The 20,517-nt window shown below is 38.9% G+C and overlaps 2 protein-coding genes across 16 annotated transcripts; one reads left to right on the top strand and one right to left on the bottom strand.

Moving 5' to 3' along the window:
• The first annotated feature begins 1,167 nt into the window (after positions 1–1,167).
• Positions 1,168–9,090, top strand: scoca (short coiled-coil protein a). 12 transcript variants are annotated; one of them, XR_007140350.1, is made up of 6 exons: positions 1,174–1,400; positions 5,598–5,669; positions 5,778–5,858; positions 6,553–6,749; positions 8,503–8,548; positions 8,653–9,090. XR_007140350.1 is itself a non-coding variant. In XM_047812122.1 (4 exons), exons 1-4 carry the CDS (start codon positions 1,337–1,339, stop codon positions 6,693–6,695), a joined length of 357 nt encoding a protein of 118 aa, XP_047668078.1. In that variant the 5' UTR covers positions 1,168–1,336; the 3' UTR covers positions 6,696–9,090. The 12 variants fall into 12 exon arrangements, 8 of the variants coding, with proteins under 8 accessions (XP_047668078.1, XP_047668079.1, XP_047668077.1 ...); XR_007140351.1 differs by lacking the exon at positions 8,503–8,548; XR_007140349.1 differs by having other exon boundaries at positions 8,503–9,090.
• Positions 9,091–9,111: 21 nt separating this feature from the next.
• Positions 9,112–20,241, bottom strand: clgn (calmegin). Of its 4 annotated transcripts, none has more exons than XM_027145871.2 (15): positions 20,060–20,241; positions 16,500–16,670; positions 16,289–16,362; positions 15,832–15,890; positions 15,233–15,374; positions 14,595–14,676; positions 14,317–14,509; positions 13,878–14,067; positions 13,639–13,752; positions 13,077–13,233; positions 12,619–12,834; positions 12,312–12,428; positions 11,807–11,984; positions 11,454–11,596; positions 9,112–10,851 (listed from the first exon to the last, which is right to left on the bottom strand). In XM_027145871.2, exons 2-15 carry the CDS (start codon positions 16,668–16,670, stop codon positions 10,768–10,770), a joined length of 1,920 nt encoding a protein of 639 aa, XP_027001672.1. In that variant the 5' UTR covers positions 20,060–20,241; the 3' UTR covers positions 9,112–10,767. The 4 variants fall into 4 exon arrangements, with proteins under 4 accessions (XP_027001672.1, XP_027001674.1, XP_027001676.1 ...); XM_027145873.2 differs by having other exon boundaries at positions 11,454–11,563; XM_027145875.2 differs by having other exon boundaries at positions 11,454–11,560; positions 20,060–20,240.
• Between the last annotated feature and the right edge of the window lie 276 nt (positions 20,242–20,517).

Here is a 20,517-nt window from a genome sequence, read left to right as displayed (position 1 = left end):
AGTGCATACTGTAGAAAGACGCACTAGTAGAAAATATTAATAAATCAGTTTGCATTTGCAAAAATGAGATCTGGTAAATATAGCAGCTTTTATATAGTAATGTGTCTATACGTCAATAAAGGCCTTCCATTAAAGCAGCAGTAGGTATTTTTACAGCCCTCTACCACCCATGAGTAAAAATTGCAATTAAAATAATAATAACTTTGTTACGCCTTCCTCATCCTTCCCCGTCCTCACACCGAATGTGCTTCAGATGTTCATGCCTTGTGAATTTCTATTTAAGGAAAAGGGGTGGAGCTTAGCCTCTCCGCTTCATCTGGGGGTGGGGCAAATGAAAACATGGAAAAAAGTCTGAAAAGAAAAAACAGGAACATATATAACATAGCATTATTATTATTATTATTATTATTATTATTATTATTATTATTATTATTATTATTGTTGTTGTTGTTGTTGTTGTTCATTTTCTCACGATTTTATAATCCCACAAACTAGCTAGCTGTTCAGATTTAAAGGCTTTTTTTTTAATTATAAGGTTACTATAGTTCTTTTAAATTCTTTAAACATTTATATAAATGTTTAAATTCTTTAAACATTTATATAAAACCTTGTCTTTAAGTTTAGATTTGTTGGTTCTTTGTAAACATTTTTTTCTGATCACCTGGACATATTGTATACTGTCTCAAATGTCGTGCTGGTCTTTAAAACCTGACTTTGATTAACCTCCACCACATAGTGCACTAGACAGTGTGTACAGTCCATTATTTTCTACCAGGCAGCAGGGAGCAATTTGGGACTCTGATATTAGCATGTCCTGATCATAATAAAGGCTGTAAATGAAGATAGGCTATGAATTGGACCCCTTCTCAGTGATCAAAGTGCTCAGTAATTAAGAAAGTGATGTTGGACGTGTTATGAGCTGCTCCTGTGGTTAATGTTTCACTCAATAAAACAATACATTATTCTTGTTCTTCTTTTTGGTGTGAGAGGCTGCTGCAGAAGGGGGACTTAAACTCATAAAAACAAGTTGAGTGACCTTTGAACTCTTTGCTCCTGTCAGTGTGGTTGCCTCGAGGCGATGTCACCTGAGCCACCTCGTAAGTCCGGCTTGTTGCTGTGGAGACACTGAATAATTGACAGGGTGCGGCCCAACGGCTTCAGGTATGCCACGATAGAGTGAGTGAGTGTGTGTGTGTGTGTGTGAAAGGCAGAGTACAGCACAGTAAGAGTACAGTAAGTAAGACAACAAAAAATATTGGAGAGATGCTTTAATAAAATATAGTGAACCATAGAGGATGCAGTAATTTTGCTGGATCAGACAAACAGGCTCAGAAAAATGGAGGGAGAAATGGACAATGAAGACGGGATGTTCACCAACATCCCACTGGCTGATGACTCAGGTAAGGGCTCTGCATGTCTTAGAATGAGCTCAGAAACTGGGTTATAATGAACAGGAAACATCTGATTGAACATAAACATACACATACACACCCGCATTACAAAGAGTATGTTATCGACATGAGCATGTGGGTTTTTCCAGTTGACGCACATCTTGTGGTGGTAAAGTGAACTTTCCACATGGCATGAGGCTTCAATAATATTTGCAAGCTATTAAATACATCTCCAAAAAAAACAATAGAACATAATTAGGATATAAAATGGAGTGGAAATTATATTAAGACCTTTTGGTGTGGCTTTTTCTTCCACTCTTCTTCATATACAGACACTAACAGAAGCAAACACACACACACACACACACACACACACACACACACACACACACACACACACACACACACACACACACACACACTTTGCTGACTCTGCATATAGAGTATACATCCTCGTGATTGCTTACTGCATAGCATACCATCAGGAGACTACATGGAGTTGGTGGCACTGGTTCTTCCTGTTCATTCAGTGTGTGTGCGTGTGCATGTGTGTGTGTGTGTTAACTGTCAAGATAACAAAGACTACATCTTATATCCTTGTTTGGTTACATTATTAACAGCCAGTGACAAATTAAAGAAAAGAACTTAACACAAATTGTGTTACTAAGCTACTCCAGACACTACAAGCCATCAGTTTCAATGTGCTTCACCGTCAATTGTACACCTCTCTGGAACTGTACAGATAACATGGATACCAGATGTTTTAACGCCGACAGTAGGAAGTGTCTAACATCGTGATCCAAAATCCACCGAGACCACACATATCAGGATAGAAATGTTCATCAGAGGATAAAAGTGATCAGTCAGATCAAATTTGTATTGATTTCAAGCTATGATTTACTCATAGATTTTTCCTGTCACCTGTCACAGGTCTGTATGTAGCAAGAACGTGTCTATAAAGTAGAAGGGAATATTACAATTCTCTGTTCACACCACAATGCTTTTCTTTTTATCTCTCTCATACAATCTCTTTCTCACACACATTTACCGGATTTGGCAGAAGCTCTTATCCAGAGCAACTTACATTTTATCTCATTTTTATACAACTGAGCAATTGGCGGTTAAGGGCCTTGCTCAAGGGCCCGGCACTGTATTCTTGGTGGAGCTGGGATATGAACTCAAAACCTTCCATTCAGTGGCCCATTGCCTTCACACACATACACACACATACACACACAAGAACACACACACGCACATATGCACACACATACGCGCATCTCTCTTTCTGTCTCTCACTACATGTCTCTCTGTCTCAGTCTCTCTCTCTCTCTCTGTGTCTCAGTCTCTGTCTCTCTGTCTCCCTCTCTCTCTGTTTTGGAGCAGCATATGGAGAGTGTGAGTCTGATGCAGGCTGATTATCTTATGTGATCACATAGCTGCAGCCTTTAGACCATGAGTGTCAGTGCCTGAGGAGTGTGTCATGTGGAGAATCTAGCCTTTTTAACCATACACTCTCCATTCACCACTCTACACACACACACACACACACACACACACACACACACACACACACACACACACACACACACACACACACACACACACACCACAGTGCAGCTTGTCAAATGATGTAAATCTACACGAGAAGCTCCTGTTTGGACAGGTGGACTGGTGTGACTAAATTTGTTGAGTGAATCTCTAAATGAAGATAACAGCACTGCTACATAGATGTCTGAAAGGCTGAATGCAGATTCATTAATTCATCTTGGTTTAGGAGGCAGTGGATCCAGAGCCTAATCCCTGAAATACTGGGTGTAACTTAGGAATCCACTCTGGATGGGACACATTCACACACTTATTTTGGTATGTATTTGGGAGGTGGGAGGAAACCAGAGAAAGCAAATAACAGGGAGAACAGGTGAAACTTCACACAGATAGAAACCAGAGCTCAGGATTGATCTGGGAAGCTGCAACTCTAACAGCTACACCACCCACAAATCTCTATATAGCTTTAAATTTAGTTGTATGTCAGTATGAGATTTTATATAACACTTCCCATGTCAGCTTTATTATGTTATATGATTATGTTATTGATGGTGATGCATTGGGTTACATTGCTGACTCATAGCTCCAGGGTCCCATGTTTGATCCTGAGCTCAGGTTACTGTCTGTGTGCATGTTCTCCTCATGAGTGCATGGCTTGTCCAGGTTCCTCTCATCTCCCAAAACATGCAGTACTGTAGGTGGACTAAATATGCATGATTGCTCATAGGTATGAATGAGTGTGTGTGTGTGTGTGTGTGTGTGTGTGTGTGTGTGTGTGTGTGTGTGTGTGTGTGTGTGTCTGTATGTGTGTGTCTGTATGTGTGTGTGTACAGTATGTGTATGTGTGTGTGTGCATGGGTGCGTGTGTGTGTGCATGTGTGTGTATGGGTATATGTGTGTGTGTGTGTGTGTGTGCGAGTGTGTGTGCACATGTGTGTGCGTGAGTGTTTGTGTGTGTCTCTGTGTGTGTGCGTGTGTCTGAGTGTGCGTGTGTCTGAGAGTGTGTTTGTCTGAGTGCGTGTGTGTGAGTGTGTATGTGTGTGTGTGTGTGTGTCTGTCTGTCTGTCTGTCTGATGGACCAGGCAAGTTATTGAGAATGAGACCATGTCCCTATGAGAGGAGCCCCTGTGATCCTTTTATACCACAACCATATGACAAAAAGTTCTAATTTCTCACAGAATATGTCAAACCTTTAACCATTTATAGTTTAATTAAATGAAACTCACTGTTTTTTTTTCTTATTAAGACAAAAAAAAACCTCTAAAACTCTTTGTCATTCAGTGTCCTCTGTCCCAGTCCTGCGGTTAAAAACAAAAACAAAATACACAAAGAAAAATATCTGAAATGCTTCAATGTTTGGTTTTTAATCGAGGCAACAATCATGAATCCATAATTATTGATTATACTCGATTAAAAATGTATTAATATTAGGGGGGCAGTCAAGTATTGTGTAAACAAATCTGTACCTTTTTAAATTATGTCTAAATAGTCTAGCAAGCAGTTAACCATGAATTATCTTATTAAATTACAATACTGAGGATGGTTCCATATTCTTTAGAGGAGCCAGAGGTGTATCTTAATCACCATAGATTTAGACATGAAGTGCACTAGATACGGTGTATAAACAATTATTCTATCATCTGTGTAAGGCTCCTACACAGGAAGTCATGATGAATTTAGGATTCAGCCATGAGTATTAAAGATTGACGCTTTGTTGTTTGGCTCCCTCTTGTGGTCCGTTCTGGTATTACACTAAAAACTCTCCCAGACCCTCAGTGTCAGGACTCAGTGTGTAGTCATCATTACGAAGATCCTGTCTGACGGCTATTTGTTTACTTATCACTGTGAAATTGCCATTTTATATAAATATCACAGACGGTAAGATGATGTTATATTCACTCAGCGACTGATTTATGTATTTTCTTTCATTATTTCTCGAGTAACGGTTGCTAGCAGTAGCACAGCTAGTGTTAGCAAGTTAGCTCTGGATTTAGGTTTAGTTTGGATGAATATTATATATCGACGGTTAAACACTCACCTTAGGTAGAAATGTATATTATCATCTTTACAATGATAGGTAATATAAACTTTTAGCTTTTTGCTAATACCAGCAACAACAAATAGTAAGAGTTAGCAACATATTAGCCTGAGTGTAATGTTTGTTTTTAGCTTGTTAGCAATATGTGTTTTTATTTCGAACTTAATGGCTTTTTATGGATTTTTTTTTTTTAAATTTAACATTACGAAGACAAAAAAAGGACGAGAAAAAGTTCATTCATTCAGGTCTTTTCAGGGGTAAATTAACTAGGGCGAGCTCAAAAAGGTCGCCAGATGACGTCACCAACTCATTTGCATATTCACTGAATATAATCTGGTTTATTTGCAAATCATTACACGTTATTATTCATGACTAAAAAATGAAGCTTTTCTAAAAGTGTCTAAAGTAAAGTAAGGAAAATAAATAATGCTTAATTAACATTTTCATACACCTAATTAAGTTCTTCAGTCGTCCTTCATCGGCCTGTCTCTCCAAGTTAAGACTAAAAAAAATATTCGCACTACAGACTCATGTCATTTTAAAGACACGTCATCTTACAAAGAGCTTTAAAAGCTCTACATTTCTATTTTGTTTTGTTACAGAAATTCTTGTCTTTATTTTAGCAGACTGTGACTCTACAGCTTTGCAGCCCAAACCAGAGGACCTGCCATCCACCATGAACTGTACCATGGATGGTAAATTCACATTAATTCACTTCAAATGTATGTTTTTTGTTGTTGTTTTTTTTTTAAAGAAATTTTCAGCGTAGTTATGTTTTATTTTTGTGTTTGTTGTCCAATAAGGAGACCTGGAGAATCAGGTTGAAGTGGAGGAAAAGACTCGCCTCATTAACCAAGTGCTGGAGCTCCAACACACACTAGAAGGTAAAAGTTAAAGACGCAGCACTTCTCAAAGTATTTTTATCTCAACAGTCAGCATTTCTCTCACATGATTTATTATGGGCTTGGTCAAATCCAAAAAGCCAGGTTTAGACCGTGCAAGTTCAGAACTTGTCACACTGTATGAGATGATCCTAATTAATTTGTTCCTGAATTGTACGATAGATGTAGAAACGCGTTCTCCGTGTCAGATTATCCGGTGATTATCCTCTAACAATAGACTGGCGATTAAGGAAAATTACACGTTCTGATTCTCATCAGTCAGTGATACAAGCTGACAGAAACAATTACATTCTTCAAAGTATACATCTTTAATAAGGATACAGGAAGCTGGAATTCATCCGTTATTTATTTCCATGCTCTGATGATGAGACCTCAAATAGACGTTCTCTTTGCTGATACAAATCATCGATCCGCTCGTCTTTGTAGTAAAAATTAATGATAGTATTTTTGAGTGAACATATTTTGTAGTCTCAATAATCGGGAGTGATTACAAATTAAAATAAAAACTAATAAGCGCATCTCTGTCAAATCCTGACGTTTGGGACACACCCTATGGTACACAGCTGTGATGTCTTTCCTCCACTGTAATTCACTCTGGTGATTCATTCTGACTCAGACCATTAGTGACTTGCTCTCATCTTAATGGACCTAATCTTTCTTCCTCCTCTGTATCAAGATCTCTCGGCTCGGGTGGATGCAGTGAAGGAGGAAAACCTGAAGCTGAAGTCAGAGAACCAGGTTCTGGGCCAGTACATCGAGAACCTAATGTCAGCCTCGAGCGTGTTTCAGACCACTGACACCAAGAGCAAACGGAAATAAACACACGCAGTGCTGTCTTCCTTCCAGAAGGCTCTCTCATCCTTTAACCAAGAGGCCAGTATGCACCAACGTTCAGGCTTCCATATGCACACCCATGCTGAGCTCTGAATTTATCTGTTCTAGAAAAACTTTTCATTCTATACCTCTGCATTCACTGCCTTATCGTCATGACTGGCTATGGATAATGTTCATGCAGAGAGATGTACTCTCTCTTACATAGGTCATTTTCAATCTGTGGTCAAATACTGACAGCATTAATACACTGCAGCTTCTCAACAACCCATTTGATAAAAACAGTGCAACCTTTTTCTTTATATATATATATAGAGGGCGAGTTTCTTTATATATATAGAGGGCGACCACAATTTTGTTTTAATGACCTGTTTATTTTTGTTACTGTCACTATATAATATGTTAAAGATGAAAGCACAGAATAGACATGCCTTGTACTCTGCTGCACAGGACAATTAACCTGAACGTGCATGAGGTGCCATTATTTATTCTTCCAAAGAGACATGCATGATTTAAGAAGCTGATATTAATGATTATTGGCAAATGAATGGCAACGATGAAGAACTATCATGGACAATAAATTTATACTGTATTCAGTGTATTTTTGCAATAACAGAGGTTGAGTAGGTAAAATTTCAGTAGAACTGATGGATCTTCCACAGCTAAGGTCCTGCGTATATATTAAAGGACTGGTTAAATATTCAGGGTCCATACACAACATCCTAATTGGGCCCAGTCAGGCAAACACAATGTCTTAATTGTCACTTATTTGTCTTAATTGTCATTTGTAAAAGTACAAAGTAAGAAACAAACTTTCTTTGCATATCCTAGTTTCTGTCAGCCATGATACAGCACTTCTGGAGCAGAGAAGGTTAAAGAGCCATTCTTGATGATTTTGACCTTGAATCCATAATGTTCTGCTTAGTAGCCCCAAGCTTTACCCCTCAGCAACCCATACCACTGGCATGCATGCATGCATGCTTGTAGATATAGAACAAGCCTGTTTATCAGTACATCCGATACAAATACAAGTCAAATACAATTTCCACACCACAAGGTGGCCTTCTACGACATCCTGATTCATGGGACTAACCATGAACTCACTATAATCCCCAAAAGATTACTACAAAATACACAGCTGACGGTCTCACCCATATGTGGGCCTTTTCTAACCTGCAGCAATGAAATTAGCAGCACACAATGGGAATGCCTTTCTGTGCTGTAACATTAAGAGTTTCCTTCACTGGAAATAAGAGACGAAACACGTTTCAGCATGACATCGCTTGGGAGATTATTTTTGCACAGACTTCGACCTCACTAAACACCTTTGGGATGAACTTTGCCAGGCTGTCTCATCCGACATCACTAATGCACCTTTCAAAATTTGAAAGGTTCCTGAAGGAACAAAAATTCCAACAGCCACCTTTCAAATTTTAGAGGAAATCCTTTCCAGAAGAACAGGACATGTTATAAGGGTGTTATATTTCCCATGCTTTTGTTCCATGTGATGTTTATCAAGAGATGATAAGGTGTCCACATACTGTTGGCAATAGTGTAGCAAGGTGTCTGTGTGAGAAGGTTGTTTCCTGATAAGAATGTTGTTCCATGAGAGCCACATACTTTTTTGATCGAGTAGATTTTGAATTACATACATGGTGGTTAATAAATGAGAGCTAGTCTAGCTTGTGTAGCAATGTCCCATGTCAGATACCATCACAATGAACAAAGGTAGCACTATGTTCATAACTAGATACAACAGAATGTGATTTGGTACACAATTTTTTTTGTCTTCCAGTTCAGCAAAAGGATTTCATGTGTTAGCGGTCATCTTTGTTTCACAGGTAACAGAGACAGGAGGTCAAACCCCTGCTTGGTTAACATTCACTTGCTAGGTCAGGATCGTTAATCCTTTGTTTACCCATGTCTTATTTACTTTTTTAAACAGCATCTTCAGAATGAAGAAATACAGCTATCACAAAAGCTGGAAAGAGAGTGAAACAGTATTGGACATTGAAACAGTAAAGTGTAGAAAGGATGTCTTGCTTTAGCTTGGACACATGAAAGGACAGCAGAGATGAGGATGCGAGACAGCACAGTAAATGGACCATCTGGCTTTTACAGTAAAAATGGAAACGGCGGCCGCATTGAGCGATATTGATCCAAGAGAGTACTGTGGATCCATGGCTGCATTTGAATTCTGCAAACAATATAGACAAATCTGAGCTTTACATTACATTATTTTATAATGCACTTTAATACTGTATATGAGCATTTTTTTCAGGTATTAACTTGAGCCTGCAAACAGCCAATGTAGTTAAAACCTTGCCTGTAAATTGTACTATTTCAGACCTTTGTGTTAATAAATTGCTTTTGCTTGGTACGAGTCTTGTGTTGTACAAACTGGTTTGTTGTAAATGTTTATTTCCAACTGCAGTGTTACAAACCAACAAACCTTAAAAGCATTTCTTACATGACAAACCAAAAACAGAACAAAAGATAGTAGCATCGCTTATCATTTTCTGTAGAGCTGAAAGTATCCTGTGTGAGAGACGAGGGCTCACAGTGTATAGTTCTGTGTGCCGATGGCTATAGTCTCAGCTTATCTCGAAGAAATAGCTCCAAAAATGAAATGTCTCCACGTTCCCTTTATCCCAAGCACCATCCGTCAGTGAAGACTGGTTACCTTTTTAAGGTGCTTTCACACTTAGTGGGTTTTTCCCTATATGGAAAGAGTTTTTTGTGCTAATATCAATAGAAAGCATAACCCTCTTTTAGCTCTGGGTAATAATGGCTACCAAAACCAGCATAACTTATGTAGATTACCAGAATTATACCAGTTTCATCTGGATTCATGATTATAAATGTAATGACGTTGTTGATCTACATTGTAGCTTTGGACGCAGCAAATCAAGAGAATTGGAGTTGCTTGTGAGCCTTGAATCTTTACAGATCTATCAAGTTATTTTTAATTACAATATACTTTTTTACAGCACATTGTCCTCCATGTGTGTTTAGCTCATGTGTGACCCAAAACTTGTGAGAGATGAAGGTGAGGGGTGTGCTTTCCAATGGGTGTTTGTTTTGGGGGGGGTTCCTGCCACTTCTAAGATATGTGCTGGTGGTTAAGATTAAAAAAAAAAAAAAGGAAAAGTCTGAAACCTGCAATGGTGCAGTTAATGCTAAAGGGAAAATTATGTACATTTCATTTTTGGTCAAACTATTGCAATAAACACTAACGCTGATTGACTAAATTCTTTTGGTCCACATGTAATTAACACAGGAATCTGAAATTACATTTCAGTTGCTCGAATCAGCTTTGCTTGCCTTTTCTTGTGTACCTCATCAGATTTGTGTAGAATAACGAGCTCTAAATGAAAGTTTGAGGAGAATAACATCTATTATAATCAGTGTTTAAAATAGCTTCAGCTTGCCGAGCCATAAAGTGTCGTCAGATTCTGTGTACAAACAGATTCAGATTCTCAAGTCAAACTCTTCCTAACTATAATCTAATTGTGTGTGATTACTACAGAAAATAAGATTAAGACCTACATCAAACTCAGCTTTTTCTAAACAAAATACAAATAATAAATATGTTCAGTGCACTTTCTTTTAAACAATATAGCTAAAAACTGCATAACAAACACACAACACTGGTGCTAAATCTTTGTAAATAAGTTAAAGAACACTTTTTGAAATAATCACAAACTTAATGTCGGGTTTGAAATGATTTCCATCCAAACGCATCCTTTTTTTTTCTTACCCTTCATGTCAGTATGTGCGCAGTCAGACGTAAAATCTGGTTTCAATGCTACTTATTCAATCCTCCGATGAGGAAATACAGCAGAGTTTTTACTGGTATGGCTAAATTGAAAGAGCGGCCCATAGAAACTACTGGTGAAGAGGAAGACTAAGATAACAGGAAAGAGAAGAAGGACCTCTGGTGGAATGGTGGAGCCTGTGGTTGTCACAAAGCCAGGGGCATGCAGCATTTAAAGAGGCAGAGGGTGAGAAAAGGAGGAAGAGAAAAGGGAACAGGGAGACAGGATAGGAAACAGGCCCTTCAGTCTTTCCGTACTCTTCTTTTTCTCACAGCCTGTTTCTGTCCATCTACAGTGCTGTCAAATCCCTCATCAGCGTCCTTCATCTGCAGAAAGGATATTAACATGAATTCTCTTATTACAGCTGGTTTAGTTTAGCCTACTTAATACAGAAGACTACTAGAGAGTTCACCTATATGCACATTATAAAACAGATTTAACTGCTCAAAAAATACATAAAAATCATTCATTTGGCCAAATTTGTCCCACACCACTTCTTCAAATGCTCCAAGTGAGCGAATAACAGAACACATATGACACCAAAAATACATGCATTTAGCACTGTTCATTTAGGATCACAATCCTCAACTAAGACACAAGTGACGATTGTGAACAGACAGTATATTGTATACATGCTTTTCTCTTTATTTAAATAATTTAACCACAATTTTACTCTTAATTTAGTCTGAGTCTCATTTAGTACCGTTTTCCCTGCTCACACACCCACTGAAATGTATTTCTTTAGTTCTTCTGGGCACTATTAGGTGTGTTAGAGCTGAGAAAACACTAAAAAATTAATTAGACTAATAAATTAGATAAATTGAGACACAAAAAGGGAGGGGGATTCTCCAAGACTGCTTTAGCTGAATCAGGTGAGTAATTGTCTATGTTCCATGATTGAACTAAACCTGCTGACAAACCCGCTTACCTCATCATCTGAAGGAATGTCATTCGATTTACTAGTTTCCTCTTCCTCCTCATCTGGAGCTTCTCCTTCAGCTTCTTCAGCTTCTACTTCAGATCTGCCTGCAGTGTCTGCTGAACCAGATGGGGAGAAAAATGGCAATAAGCCTGTCTGAACAATGAATAATCTAGCATTAAGTACCAGCTGAAATTACATTACCAGCTTTCTAATTAAAGAAAAAATAACTCTTTAAATAACTTTCATTTATTCATCGTCTCTCACACCATATATATTTATTTAAATGTCTACTGCCTTTGCTTGAGGTTTGGCATCTCCTGTACATATTACCCACAACAAACAAAAATCTTTTTACTGACCTGTTTGTTCGGCAGCTTCCTCTGCTTCAGCCGTGTCCTCTTGCTTTTCTTTCTCCTGCTCTTCCTCTTCTCCCTCTTCATCCTCTTCCTCCTCCTCTTCTTCCTCTTCTTCCTCTTCTTCTACCTCTTCCCTTTTGGGTGGATCAATTTTCTTATAGACATACTCATCCTCAGACTTCTACAGGACACAGGAATAGACTGAATAGTCAGAACTGATGAAGAAAATGAAAATATGGCAATCCAGAAAAATCGTACCATAGCTAATAATAAATAATTACAATTCACTGTTAGGTTCCCAGTTTGAAATTAGCATTAGTGTCTTTAAACATGAATTAAAATTAGGGATCAAAGGTGATAAAGGATTTGACACTGGAAGATGATCCTAACACTGGGAGATGAAATCAATTGACATAAAAGTAGATCTGTAATCAGTTGTGGCCAAGGTCATAAACTTACACAAGTGCATTGTGATGATTTATCATAAGCCCTAATTCTGAGTGCTCACCTTTGGCCAGCAAAAAAGAACAGCCAGGCCAACCGGCAGTCCAACAGTCAGAATATAGACTATCCACAGCCATGGCCTCTCCTCCGCTGCCAAAGCCAGCTGACTAAACACCCCCGGCTGAGAAAGAAAAAGAAAGCGACAGACAGAGAGGCATATAGTGACACAGACGTTAGGAAAGGGACACAGAGAGGAAGAGACAGTGACAGAGAACTCTAGATAAATAGTAATTTCCTCATTTTCTTTTCAATGGCAGTTCAAACCTTATTTCAACAGTTATCAGACTGTTTGTGAGCATGTGTGCACACACCTCATTTGCACTAGCCACCAGTTTTTTGAGCCCCCAGCTATCTGCAGCCCAGCGGTCTGCCACCTCTTTATCTGCACTAATGATGAAGTTATCAAAGTAGATGTCGGATGTCATGGACCACAGCTCCAGTCCTACAGCCCGGACCGAGGTCATCTTAAACGGTTCCAGATCTTCAAAGTAGTCCGGATTTGGGACCTTCCGTGCACTCCACACACCCTATATTCACACAGATCACTGCCATGAGTCACAGGACAATCAGCACTAAAATAAACTACAGTAGGTTACATGTGCATGTGCTAAAGAATAACGTATAGAAACAGTGTTCAAACATTAACATGAGAATATTATAACATAGTATTAGCAACTTTTTCTGCTAATACCACTATATTTATTACATATTTATGCAATATCAAATCCGTAAGAGTGGCTATAAAAGGTTCCCTCTTCAGGTGTACTACCTGGTAGTGAGGGTTGTCTATTAGTGGAGCCTTCCATTTACCCTTGTACATGGGGTTATTGATTGTGGGAGGTTTCCACTCGCCACAGCCAGGAGCAGTTTCACATGCAGGGTTAGGAACCTGAGGAGCTTCCCATTCACCATCCATCTCCTCATCCCTAAAAGAAAAAAAAAACAACATTATGGATATTTATAAAGGAATGTTAAGGTCCTGAAGGTTTTCAATTATATATAAAAAAGCAGATTCTTCACAGTGCCATAAGTATATCACACAGCCGCTACATAAGCAGCATTGTTAATATACGTGCTTACTTATCTTACGTACTGTACACCTGGAAGATTTAAAGCAGCATCTGCTAGATATCTGAGAATAAACATCTGGTTTTAAGACAAAGTACGATGTTTAGCGATTTCATCACATCAACACCAACAGACTGAGGAGCTCTGTTTCTCTATAAAACTTGGACGTGCTTGCTTGTAAAATCAAAAACCCTTACTGTACACCACACAAAAACTGTTTTTACAAGTAATATAATTTGATTATTACTACTACAAGTCTTTACCAGTCTTCCGGTTTCTCAGATGTAGAATCTGGGATAAACTCAGGCTCATCGTCCAGCCAGCCCTCAGGTTTCACTGCATCTGGATCTGGCACAGTTGCAGGAGCATCCTCATCCCTACAGACAGACAGAGAAAGGTGAGAAAAACGGGGTGGTTGTGGAAAATGTTTAATGCAACAGAAGATTCTTTAATTCACAAATATTGGCTCCTTTGTCACAACTCCAAACTTTATAACCCTCACCAGTCATCAGGCTTGACTGCTTCTGGGTCAGGAATCTTAGCTCTCTCATCCCAGTCACTTGGTTTAGAGTCATTGGGATCATCAATCTCTTTAAGTGGGTTTACAGGTGGAACCACATCAGTCAGCAAGCTTCCTTTGCCAATACTGGATTGGTCGATAAATATCTCGTATGTATTATCTGGGTTCAGAACTAATCAACAGAAACAAACAAGAAGAATACACAAAATTAACAAGTCTTAGTGAGTTATTTGACTGTAAAACAAAAACTTGCTACTGTGCAGATTTAATTTAACCGGCTCTATAACAGCATTAAAACTTTTTAGGAAATATTGAGATGTGGCTTATCTCAAAGACAAAAACGTATTTTAAGTGTCCACCTCTATAAGGTTTATAGAACGAATCTGTGCATATAGTCAAAGCATGAGCTAAAAGCACAGACCCAGTGTGTAGAGGTGTGTTTTCTTGTCCGAGTACACCTTTCTGAGGTCTGTGTCGGGCCTCTTGGCATGTTTCTCTTCAAAATCTCCATTCTGAGGGTTTTTATGCCTAAAGATGAAGTGCAGTTTGTAGTCTTCTCCACACTTATCGGGCCCGAACATGATGGTGTATGGTGTACGGTCATGAAACTGCTCCTGTAATTCCAGGTAAAAGAGTATGTTTCAAATCCCTTATAACTCCACATTATGGCATAATTTCATTAAAACTGAACGTGCTTACCAAGTCCAGGTCGGGGGAGTCGGAGAGTAATTTAATGTAGGCACCACCACAGTCAATACCATCTTGAAAATTGACTTCATACCTGATATAGATGGAGACAATTATGTGTATGAATTCGACAAATGCAAATATGAGAGCCGCAAATAAGTAACTCAGTATAGTATATCAATACTGATGCAAACTAGTTAAATAAAACTTAACAGCAATCCAGACACAATGAACAAAAGGCTCATTTGTTTTTAAATGATGCCAGTGCAATCAGAAAATGAACTGAACATCATGAAAATGAAATGAATATTTCATAGGTATATATAATTTGTTATTAAATTTAATTGCATTATGTTTCAATAATCCAACAAATGTGTTTCATTTGCATTTTCTCTTCATCTTATTTTGTTGCACAAAACCTGCTTTGTGCTGTTCCTGATGTGAAAACCATAACTCGTCCACAATTATACGGTGCCGGGGTGGCAAGCACGATTCATGGTACAGGCTTCCGAATGTCTCAATGCTCTCCCTTCCACCTCTCACTCAACTCCTTATTCCACATACAGCCCCATCTTATCACCACTTATCTCTAGCTCATTCCAGCCCAGTGACCAGTTGCTACGGGAACTGTAACCAGGAAGTTCACTCACTGCACCACGAGTGGTTTGTTCTTGAAGATGAACGGTTTGTTGAGAGGAGATGCGATGGCGTGATGTTTTGCTCGAGACTTCAGCACCAAACCCAGGTCGCCAGGCACTTTGTTCTCCTTCAGAGCTTCCACCTCCCATTTGCCTGACAACAAAAAGCATAACACACATTATGTACCATGAAAATGTACCATGTGATGATTATTAGTTTATGTGTGTTGTACTCATTAAATGATGACATATGACCTCCACACTGCAGGCAACCAGTTTCACTTTGAAAGTTCTTGTGTCTGGTTCACCTAACACCCTCATTACTAAGAACATTCGATTGAATTAAATCTTCCCCATGACATTAATTATAAATTTATTTCAACTAAACAGGAGTTTTTTCCAAGACAGTAAAATATGATGAAGTGTTTATTTATAACCACATCCATGCCATTCATATAATGGCATGAATGTGGTTATAATAATTAGCTCAAGCCGAAAACCAGTATTTTTGAAATACAGCAGTATTCTTCTTATGCTGGAAAAAGGAAAGAAATATAACTCACAGAACTGTAGTTGGAAGCATAAAAAAAAGAGATACACTGAAAACTCACCATCATATTTAGCAATATCCTCATCTGCATCATCTTTCATTGTTTTGGACTTTATCCATCTGTACAACAAATATAAAACATTTTCAATAATGAACCATTTGTCAAACCAGAGTTAACTGGACTATTCAATGTTCTTCTCGATTGTTCTTCCCCACTAACTGGCTCTCCCCATCATACAATGGCAACCAATCTAGGATGGTCAAGGCTAGCGCTTGCTTCCCTTGAGCAATGCAAGGGCACTACATTGTTTCAACCTGCTGCATCAAAAAGCAGCCAAATGCATTCAAAAGAAATCTTGCCTTCATGTACAGGCTTACAGATGCACAGGGCTGTCTAGTGTGACTCTAATTAACAGGGAAGAAACTAAAATCCATCCCTCCCATTCCAAGAGAACACAGTTAATCTTGTGCTCTTGAACTCTGATGACTTTTTTTAAATCAAATCTAGGCCATGTTACCTGATGAGAGATCCATCATCAAAGGTTTCAGAGAAGAAAACCTCACCAGTGGGTACAGGGGTCTTATATGTGACCTGCGTAGATGTTCAGAAAGGTCATGAGACCATGTCAAGTCTGTATAATTTTGCATAATGTTTACTTACAACATACATGTTTTAAAAAAAAATGCACCACCAGTAGTAATATAACTTAATCCTTATTGACCTCTGACCTGAAAAGAGACTTTAGCATCAGCTTGTACTTCACTGCTGTCTGCCTCAGAGTCCACCTCTCCATCCTCCACATGTGCCTCTTCATCATCCTCCAGCTCATCCTCCTGGGCCCATGTTACCACCAGTACGGAAAAGAGCAGGAGACATGTCCAAAGCCACTGCAGCTTCATCTAAACCCAAAGATGATAAATTAGAAGAAGAAGACAAAAACAAAGAAAAAGGAGAAGAAAAAGAGCTCAAACCCATGTAAGCACTCAAAGTTAGGTCATATACACACAATCACAATGATACAAAACAAATTCTTTAAGAAACAATGACAATAATGTGCAAACAGAATATGAGCAATAAGACAGTTTGACATTACACTGCTTGTGTACATCATATTACAGCCATGTTATATGCATGAAGAGAAGTTGTGGACATCTGACCATGACTCCCCAAAGTGCTTGTTGAACACCCCATTCCGGTATTAGTCTCCTTACTCTTATAATAATCTCCACACTTCTGGGTAGGCTTTCCACTACATTATGAAGTGTGCATCTGGGGGTTTGTGATCATTCAGTCACAAGAACATTAACAATGATGTCTGATGCTGATCTCAGGTGAGAAGGTCTGGGATAGAGACGATGATCCAGTTCATACCGAAGGTGTTCGTCGGTGTCAGTGCTCAGCGCAGGACACTCGAGCTCTTCCAGTCCAAAACTTGTTAAACAATTGTCTACATGGAGCTTTCTCTTGGCACAGGTTCATCGTCATGCTGGAACGAGTTAGGTCCTCAAACAGAAATTGTAATTCTACAGTGTTTCCAACCTTTTTTGCAACAGTTAAGAGAAGGCTCACATGTGGATGTGTTGGTCAGGTGTCCACAAACTGTCAGTCATACAGATTAGCTCATTCCCTGATTTAGATCCAATAAGAGCAGATCGTAAAAACGAATGAATGATAGTAAAGATGCATTCATTTGTGCGAGGTACTGTAAATAAGATTTGTGGAGAGGATGCGAATCGGCTCTTTCAGAGACAGAAGACAAGCAAAGCCCCCGGCCCAGACGGGGTCTCCCCCTCCTGTCTCAAAAAAATGTGCTGATCAACTGGCTCCTATTTTCACCCATATCTCTGGAGCTGTGTGAAGTCCCCTCCTGTTTAAACTCTCCACAATCGTCATGGTCCCCAAGAAACCCTCCATCACTGGACTGAATGACTACAGGCCTGTCGCTCTGATATCCATTGTCATGAAGACCTTTGAACAGCTGGTATTGGCCCACCTAAAGACTGTCACAGAACAGATGCAGGGTCCCCTTCAGTTTGCCTATCTTGCAAACAGATCAGTGGACATCGCAGTCAACATTAGACTGCACTACATTCTGCAACACCTGGACTGCACAGGGACATACGCCTGGATTCTGTTTATTGATAGTTCGGCTTTTAATACTATAATTCCGGAAATTCTCCACTCCAAACTCCTAAGGCTCACTATGCCCCCTCCATCTGTCAGTGGATCACCAGCTTCCTGACAGACAGGAAACAGGTGAGACTGGGAGGTGTCACCTCCAGCATTCGGACAATCAGCACTGGCGCTCCACAGGGATGTGTCCTTTCCCCACTGCTATTCTCCCTCTACACTAATGACTGCACTTCAAGTGACCAAACTGTTAAACTCCTGAAATTTGCGTTCATTGGTCTCGAGTCTGCATACCGACAGGAGGTGAAGTGGCTGGTGCTATATTGCAGTCAGAACAGTCTGGAGCTAAACACCCCCAAAACTGTGGAGATGATCGTGGACTTTAGGAAAGACCCCTCAACACTACTCCCCCTCACAATATCCAACAGCCCGGTGTCATCTGTGGAGGCCTTCAAGTTTCTGGGCACTACCATTTCCCAAGACCTGAAATGGAAGTGCAACATAAACTCTATCATCAAAAAGGCCCAGCAGAAGATGTACTTTCTACATCAATTAAGGAAGTATGGTCTGCCACAGGAGCTGTTGATGCTGTTCTACACTGCAGTCACTGAATCGGTCCTGTGCACATCCATCACCATCTGGTTTGGTGCAGCAACAAAACAGGACAGAAACAGACTGCAACACATGGTTAGAACAGCAGAAAAAATAATTGGTGCCCCCCTGCCCACTCTCCAGGACTTGTACAACACAAGAACCACAAACCGAGCAGGGAAAATCACTACTGACCCTTCGCACCCTGGACACAACCTCCCCCTTCTGGCAGGTGCTACAGAACTTTGCTTACTAAAACTGCCAGACACAGGAACAGTTTCTTTCCCCAGGCAATCACCCTGATCAACAACTCACCATAATTATATTCACTGCTTCTGATCATAAGTACTGCATTATCAGGACTGTCAGTCATCAAATCATCCGTATATTACACACTACTGCTGCTGTATATTGCACAAAAAGCATAATATTGCAAAATATTGTTATTTGCACTCCCACACTTTATGTACATAACTGATCGTTCATATTCTATATTCATATTTTATATATTTTATTCATTCTATATTCAGATTTTATACTCATTCTGTCTATATTGTATCTCATCGTCTGCATTGTTTTTTTTGTATAGTATAGCTTTATTTATGTCCGTACCTTTGAGAGTCACAAACTGCTGGAACCAAATTCCTTGTGTGTGTAAGTACACTAGGCCAATAAATCTGATTCTAATTCTGATACTTTATATTTACACCAAATGTTTAAAAAAAATAAAATAACGAGTGCCCTCTACAGGCTCAATGTAGTAACTGCAAGAATTTAAGGTGGGACGGTGAATAGAAAATAAACTAAAGTTAAATAATCGAATATTAGATTAGCCCTTAGGTTAGCCACCTCTTCTCTTTATGACAAGAAATGTCCCCTGAAAGTTCCCTTCTCAGATTTAAACGAGCCAGATTAACTTAATTACGCCACATGTATTTCAAATACGTTACATAAGCAACGCTTACATTTCCACAGCAGGCTAACAGAGCTAGCTTAGTCATCCTAGTCATCCGTTTACAGTTAGCAACCAAGCTAACGCAATTGTTCCCAATAAATTTCTATCTTATTAGGATATTTCATCAGATTAAACTATTCTCATACTTTTCAGCATCGGAAAGCGAGTAGATAAACGAAAAAAAGGTGTAAAAAATAGATTATATGATGTTATATGAGACGTTTTAGGGTTTTAGGCTCCTTATTACACGCTAAAGGTTTCTTTACTTTTCTGAAAGGTTCTGCTCAAATCTGTTAATAACCGGTTGTAACCGGATTTAGGTTGTTTCAATATCACATATTAATTGTGCACGTGCACGAGAACTATCAGTAAATTTGTATAAATGTGCTGTTTGGTCTATAAAATGAAGAAATTCAGGTTAAAAAACCCCAAAAAGAATACGATAGAGATCCTAAAACCTCCGGAGAGTTGTTAATGTATGCATTATGTACAGTATGGAAGGTAACAGAAACTATATTTTAAATTTAAAAAATTGATACTATTGCTAAGCTTCATTGCTAATTACCGTTAACCTGTTTGTGAGGTTGGATCGATCGTTATTTGCTAAATCACCTTATATTGTCGAGTATTTTTTCCTCAAAGTCTCCGCTCACGCCACAAAACAAACAAACAGAATAAGTGACTTTGCTTGAATTAATCCCACTGAATTGAATGAAGTATATGACAGCAGAAATGGAGAAGAGAGCGCGTCGCTTCAAGGTAAGAAAAGAAAAAGCGTTCCAAACTATACTCCGCTCCCTACACACGTGCACTAAATAGTGTATATAATAACAACTGACGCTGCACCCTTAGTAGTGCATTAACAGATAAAATACATTGCGATTTGAGATTCGGCTTCTCGCACCCGCCTTTTCCGTTAGAATATTTCAAGTTTTAAAGATGTCAAAATAAAACCTACAATATATAATAAAAGCTGCGACGAATATTTTGAAATACTACTACTACTACTACTAATAATAATAATAATATTAATAATAATTATAATAATAGTACTACTACTACTACTGCCA

Source organism: Tachysurus fulvidraco, chromosome 4 (genome assembly GCF_022655615.1).
Source record: "Tachysurus fulvidraco isolate hzauxx_2018 chromosome 4, HZAU_PFXX_2.0, whole genome shotgun sequence".
Lineage (NCBI taxonomy): Eukaryota > Metazoa > Chordata > Actinopteri > Siluriformes > Bagridae > Tachysurus > Tachysurus fulvidraco.
This window is presented reverse-complemented; position numbering and strand designations above follow the sequence as displayed.

Excerpts from the sequence above, each read along its gene's own strand:
- scoca (XM_027145876.2), top strand. The coding sequence starts at position 1,337 with ATGGAGGGAGAAATGGACAATGAAGACGGGATGTTCACCAACATCCCA. Across the intron at positions 1,401-5,597 it reads CCCACTGGCTGATGACTCAG|CAGACTGTGACTCTACAGCT; the intron begins GTAAGGGCTCTG and ends TCTTTATTTTAG. Across the intron at positions 5,859-6,552 it reads GCTCCAACACACACTAGAAG|ATCTCTCGGCTCGGGTGGAT; the intron begins GTAAAAGTTAAA and ends CTCTGTATCAAG.
- clgn (XM_027145871.2), bottom strand. The coding sequence starts at position 16,670 with ATGAAGCTGCAGTGGCTTTGGACATGTCTCCTGCTCTTTTCCGTACTG. Across the intron at positions 16,363-16,499 it reads ATGCTAAAGTCTCTTTTCAG|GTCACATATAAGACCCCTGT; the intron begins GTCAGAGGTCAA and ends ACATCTACGCAG. Across the intron at positions 11,985-12,311 it reads TTCTTTTTTGCTGGCCAAAG|AAGTCTGAGGATGAGTATGT; the intron begins GTGAGCACTCAG and ends TGTGTCCTGTAG.